Genomic DNA, 22,492 nt, shown 5'->3' on the forward strand with positions numbered 1-22,492 from the left:
GAGCCTGCTTCTCCTTCTGCCTGTGTCTCTGCCTCTCTTTCTCTCTGTGTCTCTCATGAATAAAAAAATAGAATCTTAAAAAAAAAAAAAAAAAAAAAATAGGGCAGCCCCGGTGGCGCAGCGGTTTGGCGCCACCTGCAGCCGGGGTGTGATCCTGGAGACCCGGGATCGAGTCCCACGTCGGGCTCCCTGCATGGAGCCTGCTTCTCCCTCTGCCTGTCTGTCTCTCTCTCTCTGTCTCTATGAATGAATAAATAAATAAAAATCTTTAAAAAAAAAAAAATAAATGAGATCTACGCCCAGTGTGGGGCTTGAACTAATGACCCCAAGATTGAGAGTCACGTGTTCTACTGACTGAGTTAGCCAGGCACCTCTTATCTAACGTTTTTGAGATGGAGAATGGTTCTGCCTTAGTTTCCCTGAGGCTGAGAACAAGAGGTGCTGAGAGACAGAGGCAAGCTCCTGCCAGTGTAGATGGGTGTGTGTGGAGGTGGGCATTCTCTGGGCCGCATTTTTGTTTCACTCCTTTGCAGTCAGCATTCCTTGTTTGCTGTTGACCTCTGCAGAGCTGCTGCCTTTCCTGGGGAAAAGCGGTGTGTGTGTGTATGTATGTATGTGTACTTACAAACCACAGGACCTTGGCTTAGAAAGCCTGGGTTCCAGGGAAGACTTGACTAGTGCAAATCCGGTAGCCACCTGCCAGGATGAGCCATTGGAGATGGGGATGGGTAGGTGGGAGGCAGCTGCTCCCAAGTGCCTGCAGGGTGCTGGCCCCAGGGCAGAATGTGGGGAAAATCATCTTGTGGGGTGTGCTGAGACTAGACACAGGGGGCTGGAGCTCAGTTCCTGCCTTTTTTTTTTCTTAATGTAACATTTAGGTAGTTTTTTTTTTTTTTTTAAGATTTTATTTATTTATTCATGAGAGACACAGGGAGAGGGAGAAGCAGGCTCCATGAAGGGATCCTGACATGGGACTCGATCCTGGGTCTCCAGGATCATGCCCTGGGCTGAAAGTGGGGCTAAACCGCTGAGCCACCCAGGCTGCCCTAGGTAGGTTTTTTTTTTTTTTAAAGATTTTATTTATTTATTCATAGAGACACAGAGAGAGAATGAGAGGCAAAGACACAGGCAGAGGGAGAAGCAGGCTCCATGCAGAGAGCCTGACTTGGGACTCGATCCAGGGTCTCCAGGATCACGCCCCAGGCTGCAGGCGGCTGTGCCACCGGGGCTGCCCCCTAGGTAGGTTTTTTATAAAGATTTTATTTATTCATCCTTGAGAGACACAGAAAGAGAGAGGCAGAGATAGGCAGAGGGAGAAGCAGGCTCCATGCAAGGAGCCGGATGGGGAACTCAACCCTGGGACTCTGGAGTCACACCCTGAGCCAAAGGCAGATGCCCAACCACCGAGCAACCCAGGTGTCCCTAAATTTTTTTTGTTTAATTTTCCTTATTTTAACATAAGCCCCATGCCCAATGTGGGACTTGAACTCACAACCCTGAGGTCAAGAGTCACGTAAGTCTACTGTCTGAGCTAGCTAGGTACCCCTGTAACTTCTGGGTGTTTTTTTTTTTTTTTTTATTAAAGATTTTATTTATTTATTCATGAGAGACACAGAGAGAAGCAGAGACATAGGCAGAGGGAGAAGCAGGCCCCATGTGGGGAGCCTGATGTGGGACTTGATCCCGGGACTCCAGGATCAGGCCCTGAGCCAAAGGCAGGCACTCAACCACTGAGCCACCCAGGCGTCCCCTTCTGGGTGGTTTTAAGAGAAATTCAGTATTAGTAGTATAATGTGGATGTTATATGATGCTGGACCTTCTTAGAGTGTTTTGCCCTGTGTTTTCATTCCTCTGAGAAAGTATTCTTACTTTGATAAATATGCAGATTGGGGATCTGGAGGGGTTTGCCTCAAGGTGCTCAGCAGGCAGATTCAAGCAGTCCCTCTTGTCCTCAAGCCCTCTATCTTTGGAGCGCAACAGCCAACCTGGCCTGATAAGGATTGCCTCTGGTTTGAGCCTCATCCTACAGAGGGAGTCCCTATGTCTGGGGTGGGGTCCGGGAATCTTACTTTTAACAGGTGTCTGGGTGATCCCTTTGACTGGCTCTGGGAAGCAGTGAGCTAAGGAAAATCACTAATGGTTGAGAACACTAACCCTGAAATATGGTGCCCCAGAGCACTGTGACCTTGGGAGTGTTGTGGCCTTGGGTGCCCTTGCAAACCACAGGAATAGGGAGATAGGATTGAAGGCACCTCAGATGGAAAGGGGAGCAGGAAGGGCACTTCTGGCTGCTGCCTCTGATGGAGAAGGGAACATGGAAAGGGTCAGTGCTATTAAACAGGTGAGAAATGTTTATGGAAACCCTTTACCAGGCCCAGCGAGGTCTTGGCTGGCCATAAAACCTGTTAGGACAGAGTAGAAGGGTGTTGCAGTCAGAGTACCCGGAAAATCCCTGGAGGCTGCGTGGGGTGTGCAGACAGGCTCTCCCTCCCCGGATTTCATGGTTGCCATGGCAGCAGCAGGGCTTTCCAGGCTTCAGTGCTTCCATCCATGCAAATATGTACAGAAGAAAAGTCAGTCTGAGGGAGGAGGAGAGCTTGTAGACAGAATCACTGGAAAAGACAGTGGAAATAATCCTGGGTGCTCTCTCCTGGGGTGGTCAGTCAGGCACACCATTCCCCACATAGTGAGGACTTTTTTAGGGGCAGGTGGATCGCTTCTGGGGGATTAGAGCCTCCAGTTCCTTTGTCCTTGACTTGGAGATTTCATGTTACACGAGCCTGGGTTGAGCTCCCTCTCCCTTTGGGTTGTATACAGCAACCTGGGAACGGCAAAAGGCCCATAGGAGGGGAGAAAATCTTGTGCAGACGGCTACCAAAACAAACCGAAATGTGTGGTCATCTCTCTCTCTTTTTTTTTTTTTTTAAGATTTTATTTATTTATTCATGAGAGACCCACACAGAGAGAGGCAGAGACACAGAGGGAAGAGAAGCAGGCTCCATGCAGGGAGCCTAATGTGGGACTCAATCCCGAGACTCTGGGGTTAACGCCCTGAGCCGAAGGCAGATGCTCAACTACTGAGCCACCCAGGCGTCCTGGAAATGTGTGGACATCTTGTGGGGAATATGAATCTCTAGCCAGAAAGTGTGATGAGGTGGAGGTACTTGTGCACTTCCTGTTAGCTAATACTGATCTTAAGATGTCAAAGTGCCATCAGTAGGTACAGTTTCTTATTCATCAGGACTTGGTGGCTTCATTCTCTGGATTTTCTGGCCCCTAATGCCAGCACTGGGAAGAGCTGCCCTCTGCCCCTGTCTGAGGGCTTGATATCCATCAGAGCGACCCTGAGAGGCCAAAACACTGTTGTCACCCCCAGTTTTTCCTGTTTCTTGATGGAATTCTCTCTCCCAAGTGTTTTTTTTTTTTTTTTTTTTTTTTTTATGATAGTCACACACAGAGAGAGAGAGAGAGGCAGAGACACAGGCAGAGGGAGAAGCAGGCTCCATGCACCGGGAGCCTGACGTGGGATTCGATCCCGGGTCTCCAGGATCGCGCCCTGGGCCAAAGGCAGGCGCCAAACCGCTGTGCCACCCAGGGATCCCTCTCCCAAGTGTTTTAAGCATGATACTGGGATGGTGGGAGAATAGTTTTCACAGGTGGAAAGCCCTGGCCAGTGGTCCTAAGTTGAGTCTGAAGCATGCCAGGTAGGAAAAAAAATCTCTTAAATTTGGAAAAGAATGGAAGTTTCTTACTTTTGAAGAGAGATCCTGATATGCAGATCTAAAAGCGGATTTTGAAGAATATCATGGCTTCTTGCACTGCAGTTAAGATTTTTGGTAAAAGCACCTTCTTTCCCAGACTGTGGCGAGGGCAGCTCTTGGCTCTGTCTTTGGCTGAAGAGGCCACCCTCAGGGACCCCATGGGAATTTGGTGTTCCCCTTATTTTCAGGACACATCCAACGATGGAGACATGCCCCCTACAGCAGCCGCTGTGGCAGTGGGCGCCCACCTTCTCGGCTTTTCGGATGAGATCCTGCTGCATATCCTGAGCCACGTCCCCAGCACAGACCTGGTTCTGAACGTCCGGCGCACCTGCCGGAAGCTTGCGGTGCTATGCCTGGACAAGAGCCTCACCCACACTGTGCTGTTGCAGAAGGACTATGAGGTGAGGCATGGGTTGCAGGGGTGGTGGTGGTGCTGGTGTGCGGGCAGGGCTGGGGACGGCTCCCATGCCCATCTGAGGACTAGCACTGCCTGGCAGAGGTGCACATGTGGCTGGTGATAAAGAGGGCAGGTGCTCAGAGTCCTGATAGGCTCAGCCTCCGAGATTCGTGAAGTGACAAAAGCTACAGAGGCCAAGAGGTACAGGTAGAATGCCACCCAGCAGGAGGGCATGGCTCAGTGGGTGCTGTGTGGGGAGGGAGCCAGACTTTCCAGTGGATGCCTAGGAGTGGGTTCCAGGTTCCACGGTGGCTGTTGGAACTTTTTGCGGTACCAGAGGCACCATCTTACCCCCTAGCAGCTGCATGAGGGTTTTCAGGTGCTGTACACCCTCCTGGTCAGGCTTTGAAGCGTCCACTCTTCTTTTTTTTTTTTTTTTTTTAGATTTTTTTTTTATTTATTTATTCATGACAGACACACAGAGGGGGAGAGAGAGAGGCAGAGACACAGGCAGAGGGAGAAGCAGGCTCCATCCAGGGAGCCTGATGTGGGACTCGATCCCGGGTCTCCAGGATCACGCCCTGGGATGAAGGTGGCGCTAAACCACTGAGCCACCCGGGCTGCCCAGCGTCCACTCTTCTGATGCACAGAGCAGATGTCGCCTTGGTTATTTGTCTGGCCTAGGCAGAGTGCTGGGGGAGGGTGCTGGGGTGCCCGTGATGCCATTTCCATCCAGGGCTGGCCTGTTCATACATTTTCTTTTCAGAAGCTACTGTGTAGGGCTTTTTATTGTGGAGTTCTAGGGGTTCTCATGTACTCTGGATCTTTTGTTGGATACCTGTATCATGAGTATTTTCTCAGTTTGTGGCTTGCCTTTCCATTTTTTTAATTTTTTTATTTTTTTTATTTATTTATTTTTTTTTTTTTAATTTATGATAGTTACAGAGAGAGAGAGAGAGGCAGAGACACAGGCAGAGGGAGAAGCAGGCTCCATGCACCAGGAGCCTGATGTGGGATTCGATCCCGGGTCTCCAGGATCGCGCCCTGGGCCAAAGGCAGGCGCCAAACCGCTGCGCCACCCAGGGATCCCATTTTTTTAAACAGTGTCTTTGAAGAGAATAAGTGTTTAAGTTGAAGTTCAACTTGTTGATTTTTTTTTTTAAGTTCATGTTTTTTGTAATCTGTTGAAGAAAATTTTGTTAAACCTGGGGCCATAAAGATTTTCTGCTATCTTTTCCTTTTCTTTTTTTTCTTTCTTCATTTGCTTTTTTATAAAGATTTTACTTATTTATTCATGAGAGAGAGAGGCAGAAGCACAGGCAGAGGGAGGAGAAGCAGGCTGTATGCAAGGATCCTGATGTAGGACTTGATCCTGGGACTCTGGGATCATGCCCTGAGCCAAAGGCAGATGCTCAACCACTGAGCCACCAGGAATCCCTTTTCTTTTTTTAAAAAATATTTTATTTATTTATTTGAGAGAGATAACGAGCATGGGGGAGGGGGTGGAGCAGCAGAGGACTGAGAAAGGGCCCCTGATGAGTAGGGATACTGATGTGGGGCTCTATCCCAGGACCCTGGGATCATGACTTGAGCCAAAGGCAGATGCTCAACCACTGAGCCACCCAGGTGCCCTTGCTACATTTTCTTATGGAAGTTTTATAGCTTTAGCGTTTATGGTAAGTGTGGTGTGAGGTAAGGATCTAGGGTTCCTTTCTTTGCATATGGTTGTTCAGTTGCTCCAACATCACTTATGGACAAGGTTGTCCTTTCCTTAATGATTGCCTTGAAAAAATTTTTTGTTTTGTTTTTTTAATTTTTTTTAAAAGATTTTATTTATTCATGAGAGACAGAGAAGGGGAGGCAGAGACACAGGCAGAGGGAGAAGTAGGCTCCATGCAGGGAGCCCCACACGGGACTCAATCCTGGGATTCCCGGGACTCGATCCTGTGATCCTAGGACTCGGTCCTGGGTCTCCAGGATCACGCCCTGGGCCAAAGGCTAGCGCTCAACCGCTGAGCTACCCAGGGATCCCCTTGTTTTTTAATTTTAATTCCAGTATAGTTAACATATAGTTATGTTAGTTTCAGGTGATTATATACCTGATTATATAGTGATTCCATACAATACCTGGTACTTATCACCTTAATCCCCATCACCCATTCTCCCCTCCCCAACTCCATCTAGTCATCATCACTTTGTTCTCTGTAGTTAAGAGTCTGGGGGATCCCTGGGTGGCGCAGCGGTTTGGCGCCTGCCTTTGGCCCAGGGCGCGATCCTGGAGACCCGGGATCGAATCCCACATCGGGCTCCCGGTGCATGGAGCCTGCTTCTCCCTCTGCCTGTGTCTCTGCCTCTCTCTCTCTCACTGTGTGCCTAGCATAAATAAATAAAAAAAAATTTTAAATTCACATGATTGAAATCATATGGTATTTGTCTTTCTGACTTTTTTCACTTAACATTGTATTCTCTAGCTTCAGCCATTTTGTTGCAAATGGCAAGATTTCATTCTTTTTTATGATTGCCTCGCAACTTTTATTGAAAGTCAACTAACAACATATCTTAAAGGTAACAATAGAGGTCTTTTTTTTTTTTTAATATTTTATTTATTTATTCATGAGAGTCACAGAGAGGCACCTGGGCTGCTCCCATGGCAGATTTTTGAGGAATATTTAATGATGTGAAAACACAGATGATATAAAGGAGAGAGCAACAGCCAGATCAAGGCACAACCCTGTTGTGTAGTTCAGAGAACCCCATGTAACATAACATTTACCATCTTCACCGTATTTAAGTGCTTGATGCTGTATGTTAAGCAGTATGGACATTTGTGGTATTGTACCAGCATTATCAGTGTTTCCAGAACTTCTTTGTCACCCTGAACAGAAGCTCTGGATCCGTCAAGCAGTGACTTCCTATCTCCTTTTCCCCAGCCCCTAGTAACCTTTATTCTGCTTTCTGCTTTTGAATTTGCCTATTCTGGATAATTGATGTAAGTGGAATCACACAACATGTGATCTTCTAGGACTGGCTTCTTTTCACATTGTATGATGTCTTCAGGTTTCACCCACATTGTGGCGTGTGTCAGAGCTTCGTTCCTTTCTGTGGCTACACAATCTTTCATTGTGTGTACAGACCACATTTTGTTCATCCATCTGTCTGTCGGTGGAGCTTAGGTTGTTTCCATCTCCTGTGGCTAGTGCTGCTGTGAACATCGGGGCCCATGGAGTGAGTCCCTGTTTTTTCCATTACCTTGGGTGCATGTGTGGGAGGGGAATTACCAGGTCACCTGTTCACTCTGTGTTTAGCTTTTTGAGGAACCACCATGCTTTTCCATACCAGCTGCACCATTTTTATGTTCCCGCCTAGCCGGGGACTCTTGATAGTTGGCCTACAGTAGGTAAGCTTGTGGGGACAGGAAGGAGGTGCCAGCTCTCCCCTCAATGGTCCCTTCACCTCCGGAGTAGAGCCCCTGCAGGGCCCCTCATGGCTCCCTGATTGTCGTGGGGGAGGGTGTGACCTGAGGGGAGGTGAAGGGGTCACCTGGGTGCCTTCAGTCCCTTTCCTTTCTTGACCTGCCCCCTCCCTCCCCTGGCCCTGTCCTACAGGCAAGTGAGGACAAGGTGAAGCAACTGGTGAAGGAGATCGGCCGGGAGATCCAGCAGCTCAACATGGCCGGCTGCTACTGGCTGTCAGGTGCCACCATTGAGCACGTGGCCCGTTGCCGCAGCCTGGTGAAGGTGAACCTCTCTGGCTGCCACCTGACCTCCCTGCGTCTGTCCAAGATGCTCTCAGCCTTGCAGCACCTGCGCTCTTTGGCCATCGACGTGAGCCCTGGCTTCGATGCCGGCCAGCTGAGTGGTGAGTGCAAGGCCACACTGAGCCGCGTGCGGGAGCTGAAGCAGACGCTGTACACACCCTCCTATGGTGTCGTGCCCTGCTGCACCAGCCTTGAGAAGCTGCTGCTCTACTTCGAGATTCTTGACCGCACACGTGAGGGCGCCATCCTCTCAGGCCAGCTGATGGTTGGCCAGAGCAATGTGCCCCACTACCAGAACCTGCGGGTCTTCTACGCGCGCCTGGCCCCTGGCTACATCAATCAGGAGGTGGTGCGGCTCTACCTGGCTGTGCTCAGTGACCGCACGCCTGAGAATCTTCACGCCTTCCTCATCTCTGTGCCTGGCAGCTTCGCTGAGAGCGGGGCCACCAAGAACCTCCTGGATTCCATGGCCCGCAACGTGGCCCTGGATGCCCTGCAGCTGCCCAAGTCCTGGCTCAACGGCTCATCCCTGCTCCAGCACATGAAGTTCAACAACCCATTTTATTTCAGCTTCAGCCGCTGCACCCTGTCCGGTGGCCACCTGATCCAGCGGGTCATTGATGGAGCCAAGGAGCTCCGCAGCCTGGCGAGCCTGAACCTCAGTGGCTGCGTCCACTGCTTGTCCCCGGACTCCCTGCTCCGCAAGGCGGAGGACGATATTGATAGCGGCATCCTGGAGACCCTGGTGGCGTCCTGTCGCAACTTGCGGCACCTCAACCTCTCGGCTGCCCATCACCACAGCTCTGAGGGCCCAGGCCGCCACCTCTGCCAGCTGCTGGCTCGGCTGCGCCACCTGCGCTCCTTATCCCTGCCTGTCTGCTCTGTCGCCGACTCAGCACCACGGTCCGACCGTGTGCCTGCCATGCATGCTGTGCCCCGTGGCTTTGGCAAGAAGGTGCGCATTGGCGTGCAGTCCTGCCCCAACCCCTTCTCGGGGCAGGCAGGCCCTCAGCCTTCCTCCGTGTTCTGGTCTCTGCTGAAGAACGTGCCCTTTCTGGAGCGCCTTGAGCTGATCGGGTCCAACTTCTCCTCTGCCATGCCGCGCAACGAACCTGCTATCCGCAACTCCCTCCCGCCCTGCAGCCGGGCACAGAACGTTGGAGACTCGGAAGTGGCTGCCATTGGCCAGCTGGCATTCCTGAGGCACCTGACGCTGGCCCAGCTGCCCAGCATCCTGACGGGCTCTGGGCTGGTCAGCATCGGCCTGCAGTGCCAGCAGCTGCAGTCTCTCTCACTGGCCAACCTGGGCATGATGGGGAAGGTGGTCTACATGTCTGCGCTCTCAGACATGCTGAAGCACTGCAAGCGGCTGAAGGACCTCAGGTGAGGGCCCGGGCAGCTCCTCTATGGCCTCTGGGGCCCCTTGGAGGCTTTAGAGGTGGCGGGGGATGTGGGTCACACGGCCTCTCCTCTGGCAAATGCTTGCATACCTACTGCCTGTCTGTTGAGATGGGCAAGATGTGGGCTGGTCTCTAGTGGCTGAGAGTCAGGGGGTGGCAGGGCTGGCAAGGGGGCAGCGGTGGGTGGAGCCTGGGAGGGCAGGAGGCAAGGATGTCCTCATCATAGTGGCAGCTATGAGTGCAGTAGTAGATGCAGCTGTGTGTGTGCAGTCTTGCCCAGTCCTCATGACCCCCCTAGGTGGCAGCTGTTATTCCCATGTAGCAGAGCTGGTGAGAGAGCCAGGAGCCGAACTCGGGGCTTTCTGTCTGACTTTGTCATTTTTAAAGCTACAAGTCAGTGAGCAGGGAGACTCAAGGCCAGGGCTTTCTGGGAAAGTAGGTAGCATGCCCCATGGTCTTGCAAACACATGTCCAAAAGCACAGGTGAGGTGAAAGAGCTTCAGGACTCTAGCTGGAGGAGGGAGTGGGCCCATTTCCAGTTGGGAAAGCACTCGTCCTTGCTGTCCCCCAGTACCCCACCTGCACTGGAGGGGCCAGGATGGAGGGGTGGGAGAGAGCAGCACTGAAGTGGGGGCTACACACTGTTGGGAGGTAATGGTGGTGGCCTGGAGTGGGATGGCAGGCTGATCTGAGAGAGGGAGGACAGGACCTACCCACGCCATTGTCACAAGAGCCCAGATATGAAACAGACTCCTACTGCATTGAGCCATGGAGTGAGGAGGTTTCTCGTGAGGACCCAGCATTTCAGGGGGAAGCTTTTGTTGACTTAAGACATGTTTGAAAATCTTGACAGATCTGGTCTTGAAAAATTGCACTGTTTCCCAAAATTACTCGGAAAGTATGGCTACAGCAGAGCTCAGCTCTACCAGGGATTTAGGCTGGGGAGGGAGTGGCGGCAGGGTGTAGATCCATTAGCTGGAGCTGAGGGGTGGGTGGCTGGGGGCTGTGCCAGGGGCACTGAGAAGTGTGTCACTGCCCCCACCATGGTAAGCCTGCACTTTGTGGCTTTGCTGAGGGCCAGGTGCTGAGCCAGGGGCTTTCAGGTGCTGTCAAGTTTAATCCCCTAGACAGGCCTTCATGGTTCCCATTTCACAGATGGGGCAGTGGGAGCCTGAAGGAGCAGTTGAGGCTCACCCAGCTCAGTCTAACTCCAGAGCTTGGCCTTGGCCCTCAAGCTGTGCAAAATGGAGACATCTGTGTCCTTTGCAGACCTCTACTCTCCCCTCAGGAGGGGACATGTGACAGGAAATGGACCAGATTTGAGTTGGAGCTGGCAGAGTGCTTTGCTGCTCACACCCTGGAGCTTTCCAGAGCTCCTCTGCAGGCTGTGTCTACCCTCCCTCTGCCTCCCCCACCAAGCATAATACATACACTACGGCTCCTTGAGGCCTTGCTCATCTAGGGGTGAGAGCCCCGGGGGCCAGCCTCAGCCTTCCACGTGGCAGGGCAGGTATTTTCCTGCCATGTGGGATCCACACGTCCTGGATTCGCAGCATGGGTCCTCAGCCTGAGTGTTCACAGAACCCCATATTTGGGAGTTGTTTATGCTGTGTTCTGTGCATTCTAGTTACACTTGCTTTGAGAACTGTAATGCTGAATTTTTAGAATCCCCTGGTTTGGAAATCTGAGTCAAAGTTAACTTCACGTGAGTTTTATTGTGCAGTGTCTGAGAGCCTGTAGCCGTGTGCGTCATCACGTGTGCTGGTCTCTGGCTGTGGCCTCCCCAGCGACTTCTGCAGCTTGCCCAGAGGTCATACAAGATGCCATGAGCCAGTTAAGGACGCTTGATGGGTAGAGTTGCTGTGCCCATTGCAAGCCCTTTGGTACCCTCTGTCCCACTCCAAATGCAGGGGTGCCCAGATAGGCCTGACATTCCTGGCTGCTGTCTTCCTGGGGCTTGCAGGAGTGAGGATGCAGGCCTGCTCTTTTTTCCTCACTTGTCCTGACATCTCTCATCCTGCCCACCTCTGCCCTGTGGCCTGCATTGGGTCCTCTGTGTTAATTTCTCTGGCTTGAGCACCTGTCCTGCTGGGGTGGGTTGGAGGAGGGGTCTTGACCACAGGAGGCAGCCTCCTCCATCAACCCCCAGCACGGGCTGGGCCTTTCTGACTTCAGTGGCACCCACGCTTGACTTCTTGCCTGCATGTCTGCAACACCGGGAATCCATGCCTCTCTTTTCACTGGTTCTTTTCTGTCCAGTGCCTTGTTCCGCGTTGCTGCCTCTTATGCCTTTGCTGTCACATCACTGGCCTTTCTGGAGGAAGTGGTGGGAAGTGCGTGGTCAGCAGGCCACATGTCACTGGAAGCTGCAAAAGAATCCCGATATTTAACAAACAGAAGACTCCACAGCTCTGCGACCCTGCTAACCTATCAGAGTCTGTGATTGGGAATTGAATGTTTCTTAATTAGGAGAGGCCAAGTGAGCATTCAGGCTCTAATTTCACTAAATTCCAGGTCAAGGTATTTCTGGATCTCTCATCTTTGCTAGCAGGTTTTATTTGCCTTCTTGCCAGCCCGTTAATCCTTGTGCCTTTTCTGACTGGACTTTGGTCACACCATTTTTCATTGTTGGTGAGTGTTGGATAAAAACGGCAATTGATGAAGGTAAAATAAAGTAACACATTCACGTAATTTAACAAGTCAGAGTAACTGAAATCTCTCCCCCAAAACACCCACCTCACATCCAGAGTGTTTGGTGTCTGCTGCCTGTGGGACCACCTGGAGACTGCAGATGTTCCCAGTTCCCTGGACTGCTCGCCACCCTGCCCGGTGGGAGAGGGGAGCAGGCGTGACGTCTAAGCTGGTCCCCTCTTCCCCGCCTCACCCAGCTCCTGGGTTCTCTACCTGTAAAGTGGGACTGGTAAGACAAAAGGAATTTGTACGTGTAAGGCCTATGGAACAGGGCTTGGCACCTGCAGTCCCCATGATGGTTCTTTATTCATCTAGCAAATATGTGAGCACCTGTTATGTTAGGTTCTGTTCTAGGCAGAGAGATGCTTGTCCCTGGGGAGCTTACATTCCAGTGGGAAAGTGGGCCAACAGTGCATGGAGGGAAGAATGTGGTTTATTAGAGAGTAAAGTATGCTGGAGATAAAGAAGCAGTGTGGGGTGAAGGATGCCAGAGGGCAGGGAATGGGCTTCATGAATCTGAGATTTGAGAAAATAATTCACAAAGTTAGCAAAGTAGAACTTGGGAAGAACATCCCCAGCCAGCCAGGTAGAGCGTCACCAGCCGCCAGTGTCCATAAATCATAGGCAACTTACATTTAAATGAGTTAATGTTAAAAAAAAAATAATAATAAAATAAATGAGTTAACGTGAAATAAAATCAAGTGTGCAGTGTCTCGATGGCATGAGCCATGTTTTAGGTACTCAGTGATGGCATGTACTCGTGGCTGCCATGACAGACAGCACCCATGTGGAATGTTCCCATCTGCATGGAAGGTTTGTTGGACGAGCCAAGTTTGTGCCAGGGCCCTGAGATGGGGTGTGCTGGGTGTTTCAGGAGCAGCCAGTGGCCTCTGTAGCTGGAGGGGAGCAGAAGGGTAGGTCACACTGCTGTGTCGAAACAGGCCAGGGCAGGAGCAGGGCCACCATCAGGAGACCGTACCAGACATTCAGGAAGAGACGCAGAGATGGTGGATTGATTGAATCCATGGGATTGGTGGGGGTCAGGGTGGGTCCAGGTGATGTGGAGGCTTTGGCCTGAGCAGTTGAGCCGATGTGGCTGCCATCAGCTGAGAGGGAAAGGCTGTGTGACACGGCTGCGCATGTGCATACCGGAGTTTATGAGGCCGTGATCTCTGGCCAGTGTGTGGAACTGAGCAGACTACAGACTGGGCCTGGGGTCTTCAGCAAGAGTCCAAAGGCAAAGTAAGAATCAATAGAGCAGACTGAGCAGGAGCCTGCAGGGAGACAGACAGGGAGGTGACAGAGGGAATGGAGAGGCATTCTGGGAGCTCTCGGAAGGGATTGGGGTGCTGGCATACTTGTCATGGCGCAGGTGCTTTACCTGTGCGTACAGGTATTGACTCCTTTGACATTCTGAACAACGCCAGGAGTAGAGATACTATTGTCCCATTTTGCAGATGAGGGAAGTGGGGCCCAGAGGGTTGAGGAACTTGCCTAGGTGACAGAGCTGGTTTGTGGTCTCCTGGAAGCACTTCTGCCTCACAGGGCTGTTGAGGATCGAAGAGCGTAACACAGCAGCATTTAGTGGTCACCAAGTGACTTCTGGGGCTGGAATGTGATCCTTGTGGCCAAGACCCTCCCCAGGGGCAGGGCCATGCATGTGTGGTGAGTTTTGTGTCTGGGGAGGCCCGGAGGACCCGGGATAAATGGGTTTTGTAGGTCAGCTCAAGAACTTGACCACCGCTCATAATGGACTCTCTGTGCATACCGGCTCTGAGAACCATGTCTGATCAGAGCTGGGTACTGCCTGTTCAGAACAGACACCGGTCTCTAAGACGCAGCCAAATGGCCCCATTCCTCTGGAGTCCTGCCTTCTGCGGCAAGCTGAGCCTGGGAAGGCTGGAGTGAAAGGAGCAGGTGGTACTTGCCCGCCTGCTGTGGGCAGGAGCCACAGAGAGGAAGTGGTGCTCTTGAGCCCGGGAGAGGCTGGCACACTGCTTCTGGGGCTGCCTTCATGGGCAGCTCCTGCTTTTCCTGGTAGAATGTCCCTGAGATGGCAGCCCTCGAGGTCCCCGGCTGGCTAGCTGCTGCCACCATGGTCCCCATCGGTGAGGCCCATCAATTTGAGCTTTGTGGCAGCCGGGTCTCCTGGCCAGGAGCTGCCTCCCTGCAGCCAGGGCTGCTCCTGTGGGGAGGTGGTGCAAGGAACATGTTGTTCCGCTGGTGCCTTGTGTTTCGTGGTGCACCTCGGCAGAGAGAGGATTACGAGCCGGACAGAGAAGGGCACCTTCTTTCCCAAGACTGATTAAGCCCTGCCTCGTCGGGGAGGGAGGGGAAAGCATTACCCTGAGTCACCCTGGCTGCTCATGACCTCAGAACCAGGGCAGTGTCTGGGCGGAAGTGGGAGGGCTGGTTTGGAGTCAGGCCCTGGAGGCTGTCCCAGGACCGCCCTAGAGGCCTAGGCTCTGCTGGAGTGTGTGGGCAAATGGGGGGTGCTCTCCTGTGCCCACCGAACCTTGGGGAGCCCAGGCTGCCTTTTGGGGAGCGGGTTTGGAGGCCAGATCCTCACTGGTTGGAAGGTTGAGGCAAGCTGGGAGGGAGCAGGACCACGAGGCCCCCCAAGGCTAAGGTAACTGATGGATAATTTTCCTCATCCCACCGCCCTACCTGCCGGTGCTGCCAGCCTGCTGCCCTGTGAGGAGCCAGGGTGTTTGGATGTGCCAGCCCCTGTCCAGGCAGCTGGTGGAGTGGTCAGGCCTGCCCCATCCCAAACAACTGTTGCAGGTGGTTTCCTTCAGAGTGGAAGTGGTTGGCTAGTTGAAAACTGTTTAAAGACATGTGTGAACATAGCACACTTTTCCTGTGCTTACTGGCTTTGTAACCAAGCTCTTCCTTGGTTAGCATGGACCTGCAGCGCCACCTAGTGACCAGGGCACCCCATGTCTGTTCTTTCCTGCTGGATGCCCCAGGGACAAACCAGAGATTGTGGTCCCGATGCTGGACTTCCTCCCCTCTCATTTTCTCACTTTCAGGTCTGCAAAGGGATGCTTACCTTGGGACTTTTATTTTATTTTTAATATTTTATTTATTTATTCATGAGAGACAAACAGAGAGACAGAGACAGAGAAGAGACAGAGACAGAGGGAGAAGCAGACTCCATGCAGGGATCCTGACGGGAAACTCAATCCTGGGTCTCCAGGATCATGCCCTGGACTGAAGGTGGCGCTAAACCACTGAGCACCTGGGCTGCCCACCTGGGACTTTTAAAATAATTATTTGTTTTTGAAAGAGAATGAAACAGTGTGTTTGGACATTTTCTTAAGTCAACTTTCCAAAAAAATACACATTTCTAACTGGGAATGACTTTTGCTTGCTGTGTGGGCCTTGTGTGACTTAGGTTGTGGCCTTATCCTTGCTTGGGATGAATTAGGATGGCCACCTTCGTGTCTTTGAGAGGCACTGCTCTCTCCTCTCTGAGTTCTTTTCTATTTTTTTTTTATTTAAAAACACTTTTTAAAAAGATTTTATTTATTCATGAAACACACACACACACACAGAGAGAGAGAGAGAGAGAGGCAGGCAGAAACATAGGCAGAGAGAGAAGCAGGCTCCAGGCAGGGGGCCCAATGTGGGACTTGATCCTGGGTCTCCAGGATTAAGCCCTGGGCCGAAGGCAGCGCTAAACCACTGAGCCACTGGGGTTGCCCCAAAAAATCTTTTTTTAAAAAAAAAAGAACTTGGGACGTCTGGGTGGCTCAGTGGTTTAGCTTTTTTTTAAAAAAAGATTTTATTTATTCATGAGAGGCAGAGACACAGGCAGAAGGAGAACCAGGCTCCATGTAGGAAGCCTGATGTGGGACTCGATCCTGGGAATCCGAGATCATGCCCTGAGCCAAAGGCAGACGCTCAACTGCTGAGCCACCTGGGTGTCCCTAATTTAAATAAAATTAAGGGGCACTTGGCTAGCTCTGTCCGTAGAGCATGTGACTCTTGACCTTGGCGTTGTGCGTTTGAGACCCATGTTGGCCATAGAGAGTACTTTAAAAAATGAATATGGGCAGCCTGGGTGGCTCAGTGGTTTAGCACTGCCTTTGGCCCAGGGTGTGATCCTGGAGACCCGGGATTGAGTCCCACATCGGGCTTTCTGCATGGAGCCTGCTTCGCCCTCTGCCTGTGTCTCTGCCTCTCTCTCTCTCTCTCTCTCTGTCTCAGGAATAAATAAATAAAATCTTAAAAAAAAAAAGAATATAAAATTAAAAACTAGTCTCACTAGTCACATTTCAGTGAGTGATGACTCCCCTACTGGACAGCTCAGGATAGAACATTCCATTGAGGGACATTTTGTCCGGTGGCTGCTCTATTAGACAGCTGGCATTGGTTGTTTTTTTTTTTTTTTCTTCAAAGACCCCATTTTATTTATTAAATATTTATTTATTTTTAGAGCATGAAGAGGGGGAGGAGGAGAGAGAATCTCGAATAGACTGTGCACTGAGCATGGAGCCCAATGTGGGGCTCGATCTCACGACCCTAAGATCATGACTTGAGCTGAAATCAAGAGCAGATGCTCAATGGACTGAGCCACCCAGGTGCCCCTCAAAGACCTCATTTCAAAATCCTTTCTCCCTTTGTCTTGTGATTTTTGTTTTTTTTAAGATTTTATTTATTTATTCATGATAGAGAGAGAGAGAGAGAGAGAGAGAGAGAGAGAGAGAGGCAGAGGCAGAGACAGAGACACAGGCAGAGGGAGAAGCAGGCTCCATGCAGGGAACCTGATGTGGGATTCAATCCCAGGACTCCAGCATCACGCCCTGGGCCAAAGGCAGGCGCTAAACCACTGAGCCACCCAGGGATCCCATGTTTTGTGATTTGTTAGTGTCCCCAGATGTTTGGATGATGAGGACCTAGTGCATGGCATATCTTGGTCTTGGTTGGCTTTGAGGACTGGGGGGCCATCCACTGCCCTACACCCAGTCCTGGTTGGATCAGCCCCTCTCAGGATGTTCCTGCAAACAGAGCATTTGGGTCTGTCTTTCCTTGGCTGGAACGGGACACACTCTGTCCCCAGCACAGACCCACTGCCTTGTGGGTATGGGCATTTCTTTCTTTTTTTTTTTTTTATTAAATTTTTATTTATTTATGATAGTCACACAGGGAGAGAGAGAGAGAGGCAGAGACATAGGCAAGGGAGAAGCAGGCTCCATGCACCGGGAGCTTGATGTCGGATTCGATCCTGGGTCTCCAGGATCGCGCCCTGGGCCAAAGGCAGGCGCCAAACCGCTGCGCCACCCAGGGATCCTGGTATGGGCATTTCTTATCCTGGAAACTTTTCCTTTTATGAGCACCCACAACTATAGATCACCTTGTCATCAGTCTCCCAGAAGGTCAGCAGGCTGGCTGCAAGGTTACAGTGAGAAACCAGCCTCGAGGGGGTATCTGTGGGTCCTGCATGGGGATGGAGGTTTTGCCCACTGCCACAGCCCCACTGGGGGAATCTGTGTCTGCTGCTGGTAGGGCAGTGGCTCAGAGCAACCCACTATCCCAGGTCTGACATGAGGTTTATACAGGAGTGTCTACACAACACCTGGGTTCCAGGAGGCTCAGAGGGTCCGAAGGAGGGAGGAGATAGCAGCACACAGCAGCTTCCTTGCAGTGGGGGCTGCGGCCTGGCCGGGCATGGGCCTGCCCCTGGTCTCAGGGCCTGGCTGCCTTCAGAGGAGGTCTGCGTCTCCACTGCCACCTGCCTGAAGTCCAACATTGGCCACGGAGACCCCTGAGAAGTAACCTTGCCTGCTGCTTGCTGGCCACCCTTGTGCGATGTCCTTTTGTCTGTCAGATGGAAAGTGACCCAGAGATGGTGAAGCCTGGTGGGGGAGTGGAAGTACTTTCCTCACAAACCTTGTCCTTTGCCTTCCCCAGCCTTCAGGAGGCAGCGGGCTTTGGTTGCCCATGGGCCTCTGCCCTCTGTCAGGCATCCCCCCGAGCTGCAGTTTCCCACAGATGGGCCCAGATCTCCATCATCTGGCTGTGGCTCCTGCTCTGCCTTTTCCTTGTGCAGGCATTTCCACTGGCTTCTTCCATCTGTGCTGCTGGCTTTGGAGCTGCTCTGGCCAGCTGACTGGGGACACCCCCCACCCCATGGCAGCCAGAGCACGCTTTTTTTGTTTTTGTTTTTTTTACTCACTGCCCCATAGAGCAAGCTATTTAAAAGGATCAAGTGATACCTGTATATCTCGGAGATGGACAGAAATCCTTCGGAAGGCCATGGAAAAAGGAAGCTTCTGGCGCCTAAGCCCTGTTTTCCAGGGATAATCTTTGTGAACAACTTTCCTTGTGTTTTTTGGGGGATGGTCTTGGGTTTCTGGGTAACTTACCAGAGAAAAACCTCTACAAAACCTCCACGCATGCTGGGGTCTTCATCTCCACCTCTCTTTGGCTTCTGTGCTAGCATCCTGGTGCTGCCCTCACAGCCACTACAACACAAGTGATTTCTCTCACAGTTCCAGAGACCAGAAGTTCTAGGTCCAGGTGTTAGCAGGGTTCTTTCTGGAGGCTCTGATGGGGGCCTGTGCCAGGTGTGTCCCCTGGCTTCTGGTAGTTTCTGGCAGTGCTTGGCATTCCTTGGCTTGTGGACATGTCACTCTGATCTCTGACATGTCGTCACATGGTGCTCTCCCTGTATGCTCCTGCACTGCTGTGCCTCTGGCCTTCGTGTAAGGAACCGGCCGCCGGATTAGAGCTACCCTTGTTGAGCATGACCTTGTTCTAATGTGATTGCATCTGTAGACTGTTTCCAAGTAAAGTATATTTATGGGTGCCAGGGGTTAGGACTGTCATGTATCTGTTGGGGTGGGGAGACACAGCTCCCACCAGCTCCCCTCTTCATTCTCCTGGTTCTTGGCCCTTCTCCTGGCAGCTTCTAGAATCCTCTTGGCTTCCCCTAGCCCTCTGTTCTTCCACTGGCTCTCATTCTGGAGGGCTCCTGTGGCCCAGGGTCCTGCCACAAATCCAGGTATCTGCTGGTTCCACAGCCATGTTCCCAGTGCTTGACTGCCCCATCAGTTTTCCTCAGCACCTCCAGCTGTGTCCTACGACATCGCTCTGCCCTCCAAACTGCTCTGTCCTCTGGGCTCTTCTGGGTGCACAGAAAGTTCTGGAAGGGTTTGGAATGTTGTCCTCCACTCTGCTTTTCTGGGCCCTGCTTGTCCCTGGCTGGAGTGTCAATGCAGACTCCACACCTTCCTGCCCAGTGGCCAGTATGGCTTTTGCCATCTCTTCCTGTCTTTCTAAAGCCGATCTGACCTGGGTGGATCTCGCCAGTCTCTTGTCTGCAGCTGAAGTCCTAGCTCTTCTTACTCTCCGCTTCCCGCCAGAGGACTGTGGATCTGCCCGGTACCACCTCACCCTTCCTACCTGGCTTGGGCACCTCTCCTGCCCCAACCTTCAGATTCCCTCCTTGTCCCTTGGCGTTTCTTCATTTATCACAGACGAGCAGTGGTGGGTGGCAGGGACTGTATCTAAATATGTCTCTCTGCCCCCCGCCCAGCAGGTTCTCATTTGAGGTGGTTGGAGTACTGAGTGGGCTCTGCAGCAGACGTGGTAGTCTCTAGGCTCTGAGCAGTGACGTGGCTGGGGTCTGTACAGGAGCTGGCCTACCAGGTTCCCCCCACACACACCCTGCCCCAACTCAGGATCTTCTGGGAAGACCCCAGCGTCTGAGTGCTCTCCCAGTGCTCCAGGGTACTATGGTGTAGACCAGCGTGGGGACAACTGGTGGAGGCCCTCTCCAGCTCCCAAGGATGTGCCTGGGGGTGCCCTAGCCCAGGAGGCCCCTGTGCCTGGCCGCAACACGGGTCTCACTTTCCTCTCCCCCCGCAGGCTGGAACAGCCCTATTTCAGCGCCAACGCCCAGTTCTTCCAGGCGCTCAGCCAGTGCTCTGCGCTGCAGCGCCTCTGCCTGGTCTCCCGCAGTGGCACGCTCCAGCCTGAGGCTGTGCTGGCTTTCATGGCCCGCTGCCTGCACGTTGTTGTGTGCCACATGTTCACCGGGGAGTCCCTGGCCACCTGCAAGAGCCTGCAGCAGTCCCTGCTCCGAAGGTGAGTAGCTGGGGGTGCGGTGAGGGTGGTGGCTGGCAACCTAGTGGCTGCTTCTCCCTCAGGCTTCCTGCAAAGCCCAGCAGCTAATATCATGGACTTAAAAAAAATGCCTGCAGAGGTGGCCTGAGAACAAAGTCTAGTTTCCTGTCACTTTCACCTCAGTGCCTTGCCTCCTGGGCACTCCCTCTGCGACACGTTTAATGTCTATGTAGTTGAAGCTCTGAAGAAGAACGCCCCATGTCCCCACGGTGCTGTTCTCTGGGTGAGGGGTAACAGTGCGCACTGCAGTCAGCCTGCAGACACTCGTCTGTCCTCAGTGCCCTCCCTGGACCTTTTCTGTCCCCAGGATTTGATGCAGAACACCTCATCATGTTAGTTGTCACCTCCCTGTAGCCTTCTTGGGTCTGTGACAGTCCTGTTTTTCCTGCTTTTTCATGACCTTGACACTTTTGAAGAGCACTGGCTAGGTATTTGGTAGAATGTCCATGAGTTTGGGCCAGAAATCCACAGAGGTGACTCCATGTCCTTAGTGTGCTGTGCCGGGCACACATGGTGTTGTCATGTCTTCTTACTGGTGTCTGCAGGCTTCTCAGATGTAAGGTCACATTATTCCCCTCCTTTTTTGGGGGTAAGATTTTATTTCTTTATTAGACACAGAGGGAAAGAGTGAGCGGGAGGGGGAGGAAGAGAATCTGAAGCCAACTCCCCACTGAGCACAGAACCTAACGTAGGGCTCCATCCCATGACTGTAAGATCATGAAACCAAGAGTTGGATGCCCGACTGACAGAGCCACCCAGGTGCCCCCATTACTCCCTTTCTAATTAACAAGCATCTTGAGAGTCTGCAATCTTGTTTTCTGTGAGAGTTTTGCCTACTGATTTTAGGGGTCCATGGATGGATCTTGCCAGTGACGATTATTAATTTGATGTTTGGCTAATGACAATTTTCAGTTTCCTTCATTCTTCCTAGATTTATTAATGGGAACTGCGCTGTGAAAAAGAATCTGTCCCTTCTCCACATTTGCTTATTTAGTATTTCTTTTTTTTTCTTTAGTATTTCTTTATAAGAGTACAGACTCATGGATATTTACTTATTCAGGGGTTTTCATCATGCTCACATTATTCATGTGGTTACACAGATTGGTCAGTTTTGGCCATGGGGGGTGTTCTTTCAGACTGGGTCCTATGCTCTTGCAACATACCCCTTCCTTTTTTGAGCACTTCTTACTTTCTGTCACTAGCAGACATTCCAGGCCCAGCCCTGGAATAAACTATTTCTTCATGGAACCTGGCTCCTTTTATTGGAGGGTGGAATTAGAAACCAAGGTTGGATGCTGGGTGTGCTCACTGCTGCTGGGGTGTCCTTGCCTCCAGGCCACCTCATGGACAGAGTAGGAAATTCATGTGTGTGAATACACGGGCACCCCCCCCCCCACACACACACCTGTGTTTCGATATCACCCATTGGCATCTATGTTACAAACGAGTTCATACTGATGCCCTCTCATCCCCAGCTCATATCCCAGGTTTCCTGCAGACCCCCTCTCCTTCTTTATGACATCCCTCCCTGTTGGCTCTTGCCATCCACAGTGTGTTTGCTGGTTCATTCCATCCTAGTGTGCACACCTAAGTCAGTTTTAGAATCGCCAGCTCACTGCCTGGAGGATAATATGTGTTCACACTCTTGTCTGATCCTTGTGGTACCCTGTCTTCCAGAGTTACTCAGAATTGCTTTTTGCTTCCCATCCCCTTCATTGTGGTCATGTTGCTCATTTGTAATGCAGTCAGGCTTCCTTTATTCCTGCATTATAACACATTTTGCAGTTGCACTACATCCTGGTAGATTTTATTTGTCTGGTGTTTTGGTACGTGAAGCCTCACAGTGGCTCTCAGGGTCAGAGCTCTATCAAACGGTGTGCTTGGAGAAGTGCCATCCACTCCTCCCTGCCTCTACCTCGAGACCACCCCCCCTCAGACAACTGGTCTCATCACTTCTTGGTTATTCTTTCCATATTTTTTGCACAAATAAACAGTATTTTCTCCTATCCCCTTCTTTCTTATATGTGCTTTTGCTTTTTTTGCATGATAATACGTAGGAATTTCGTTCCTACAGGTCTTACTCATTCTTTTTACAGCCTTGCATTCTTTTTCCATGGTGGTAAAATACACATAACACAATTCCCATTTTAACTGGTTCTAAGTGTGCAGTACAGGCAGTGAGCACATGCCCACTGTTGTGCAGCCCCCTGCCCTCTACCCACAGGCTTCGTTTTCCCAAATGGAGGTTCTGCTGCATTAGCACTGACCACCCAGCCCCTGCCCAGCCCCTGCCCAACCCCTGGCGCCCACCATCAACATGCAACCTCAGGTCTGGCTTTTTCTGCATTCC

The 22,492-nt window shown here is 51.6% G+C and overlaps 1 protein-coding gene across 8 annotated transcripts in view; it reads left to right on the forward strand.

Annotated features, from left to right (window-relative positions):
- FBXL18 (F-box and leucine rich repeat protein 18) overlaps positions 1 to 22,492 on the forward strand; it is a 66,350-nt gene that overhangs the window by 5,120 nt on the left and 38,738 nt on the right. For 5 of the 8 annotated variants that reach the window (XM_049111167.1, XM_049111170.1, XM_049111169.1 and 2 more), the window contains 3 exons: positions 3,950 to 4,165; positions 7,767 to 9,301; positions 19,885 to 20,103. In XM_049111167.1, the coding sequence (XP_048967124.1) occupies positions 3,950 to 4,165; positions 7,767 to 9,301; positions 19,885 to 20,103 (1,970 nt within the window). Of the gene's footprint in view, positions 1 to 3,949; positions 4,166 to 7,766; positions 9,302 to 12,065; positions 12,660 to 19,884; positions 20,104 to 22,492 lie in introns of those variants that run through there. The other 3 variants (XM_049111173.1, XM_049111171.1, XM_049111172.1) reach the window with 3 other exon arrangements.

The sequence above is a fragment of the Canis lupus genome, chromosome 6, assembly GCF_003254725.2.
Source record: "Canis lupus dingo isolate Sandy chromosome 6, ASM325472v2, whole genome shotgun sequence".
Classification (NCBI taxonomy): domain Eukaryota; kingdom Metazoa; phylum Chordata; class Mammalia; order Carnivora; family Canidae; genus Canis; species Canis lupus.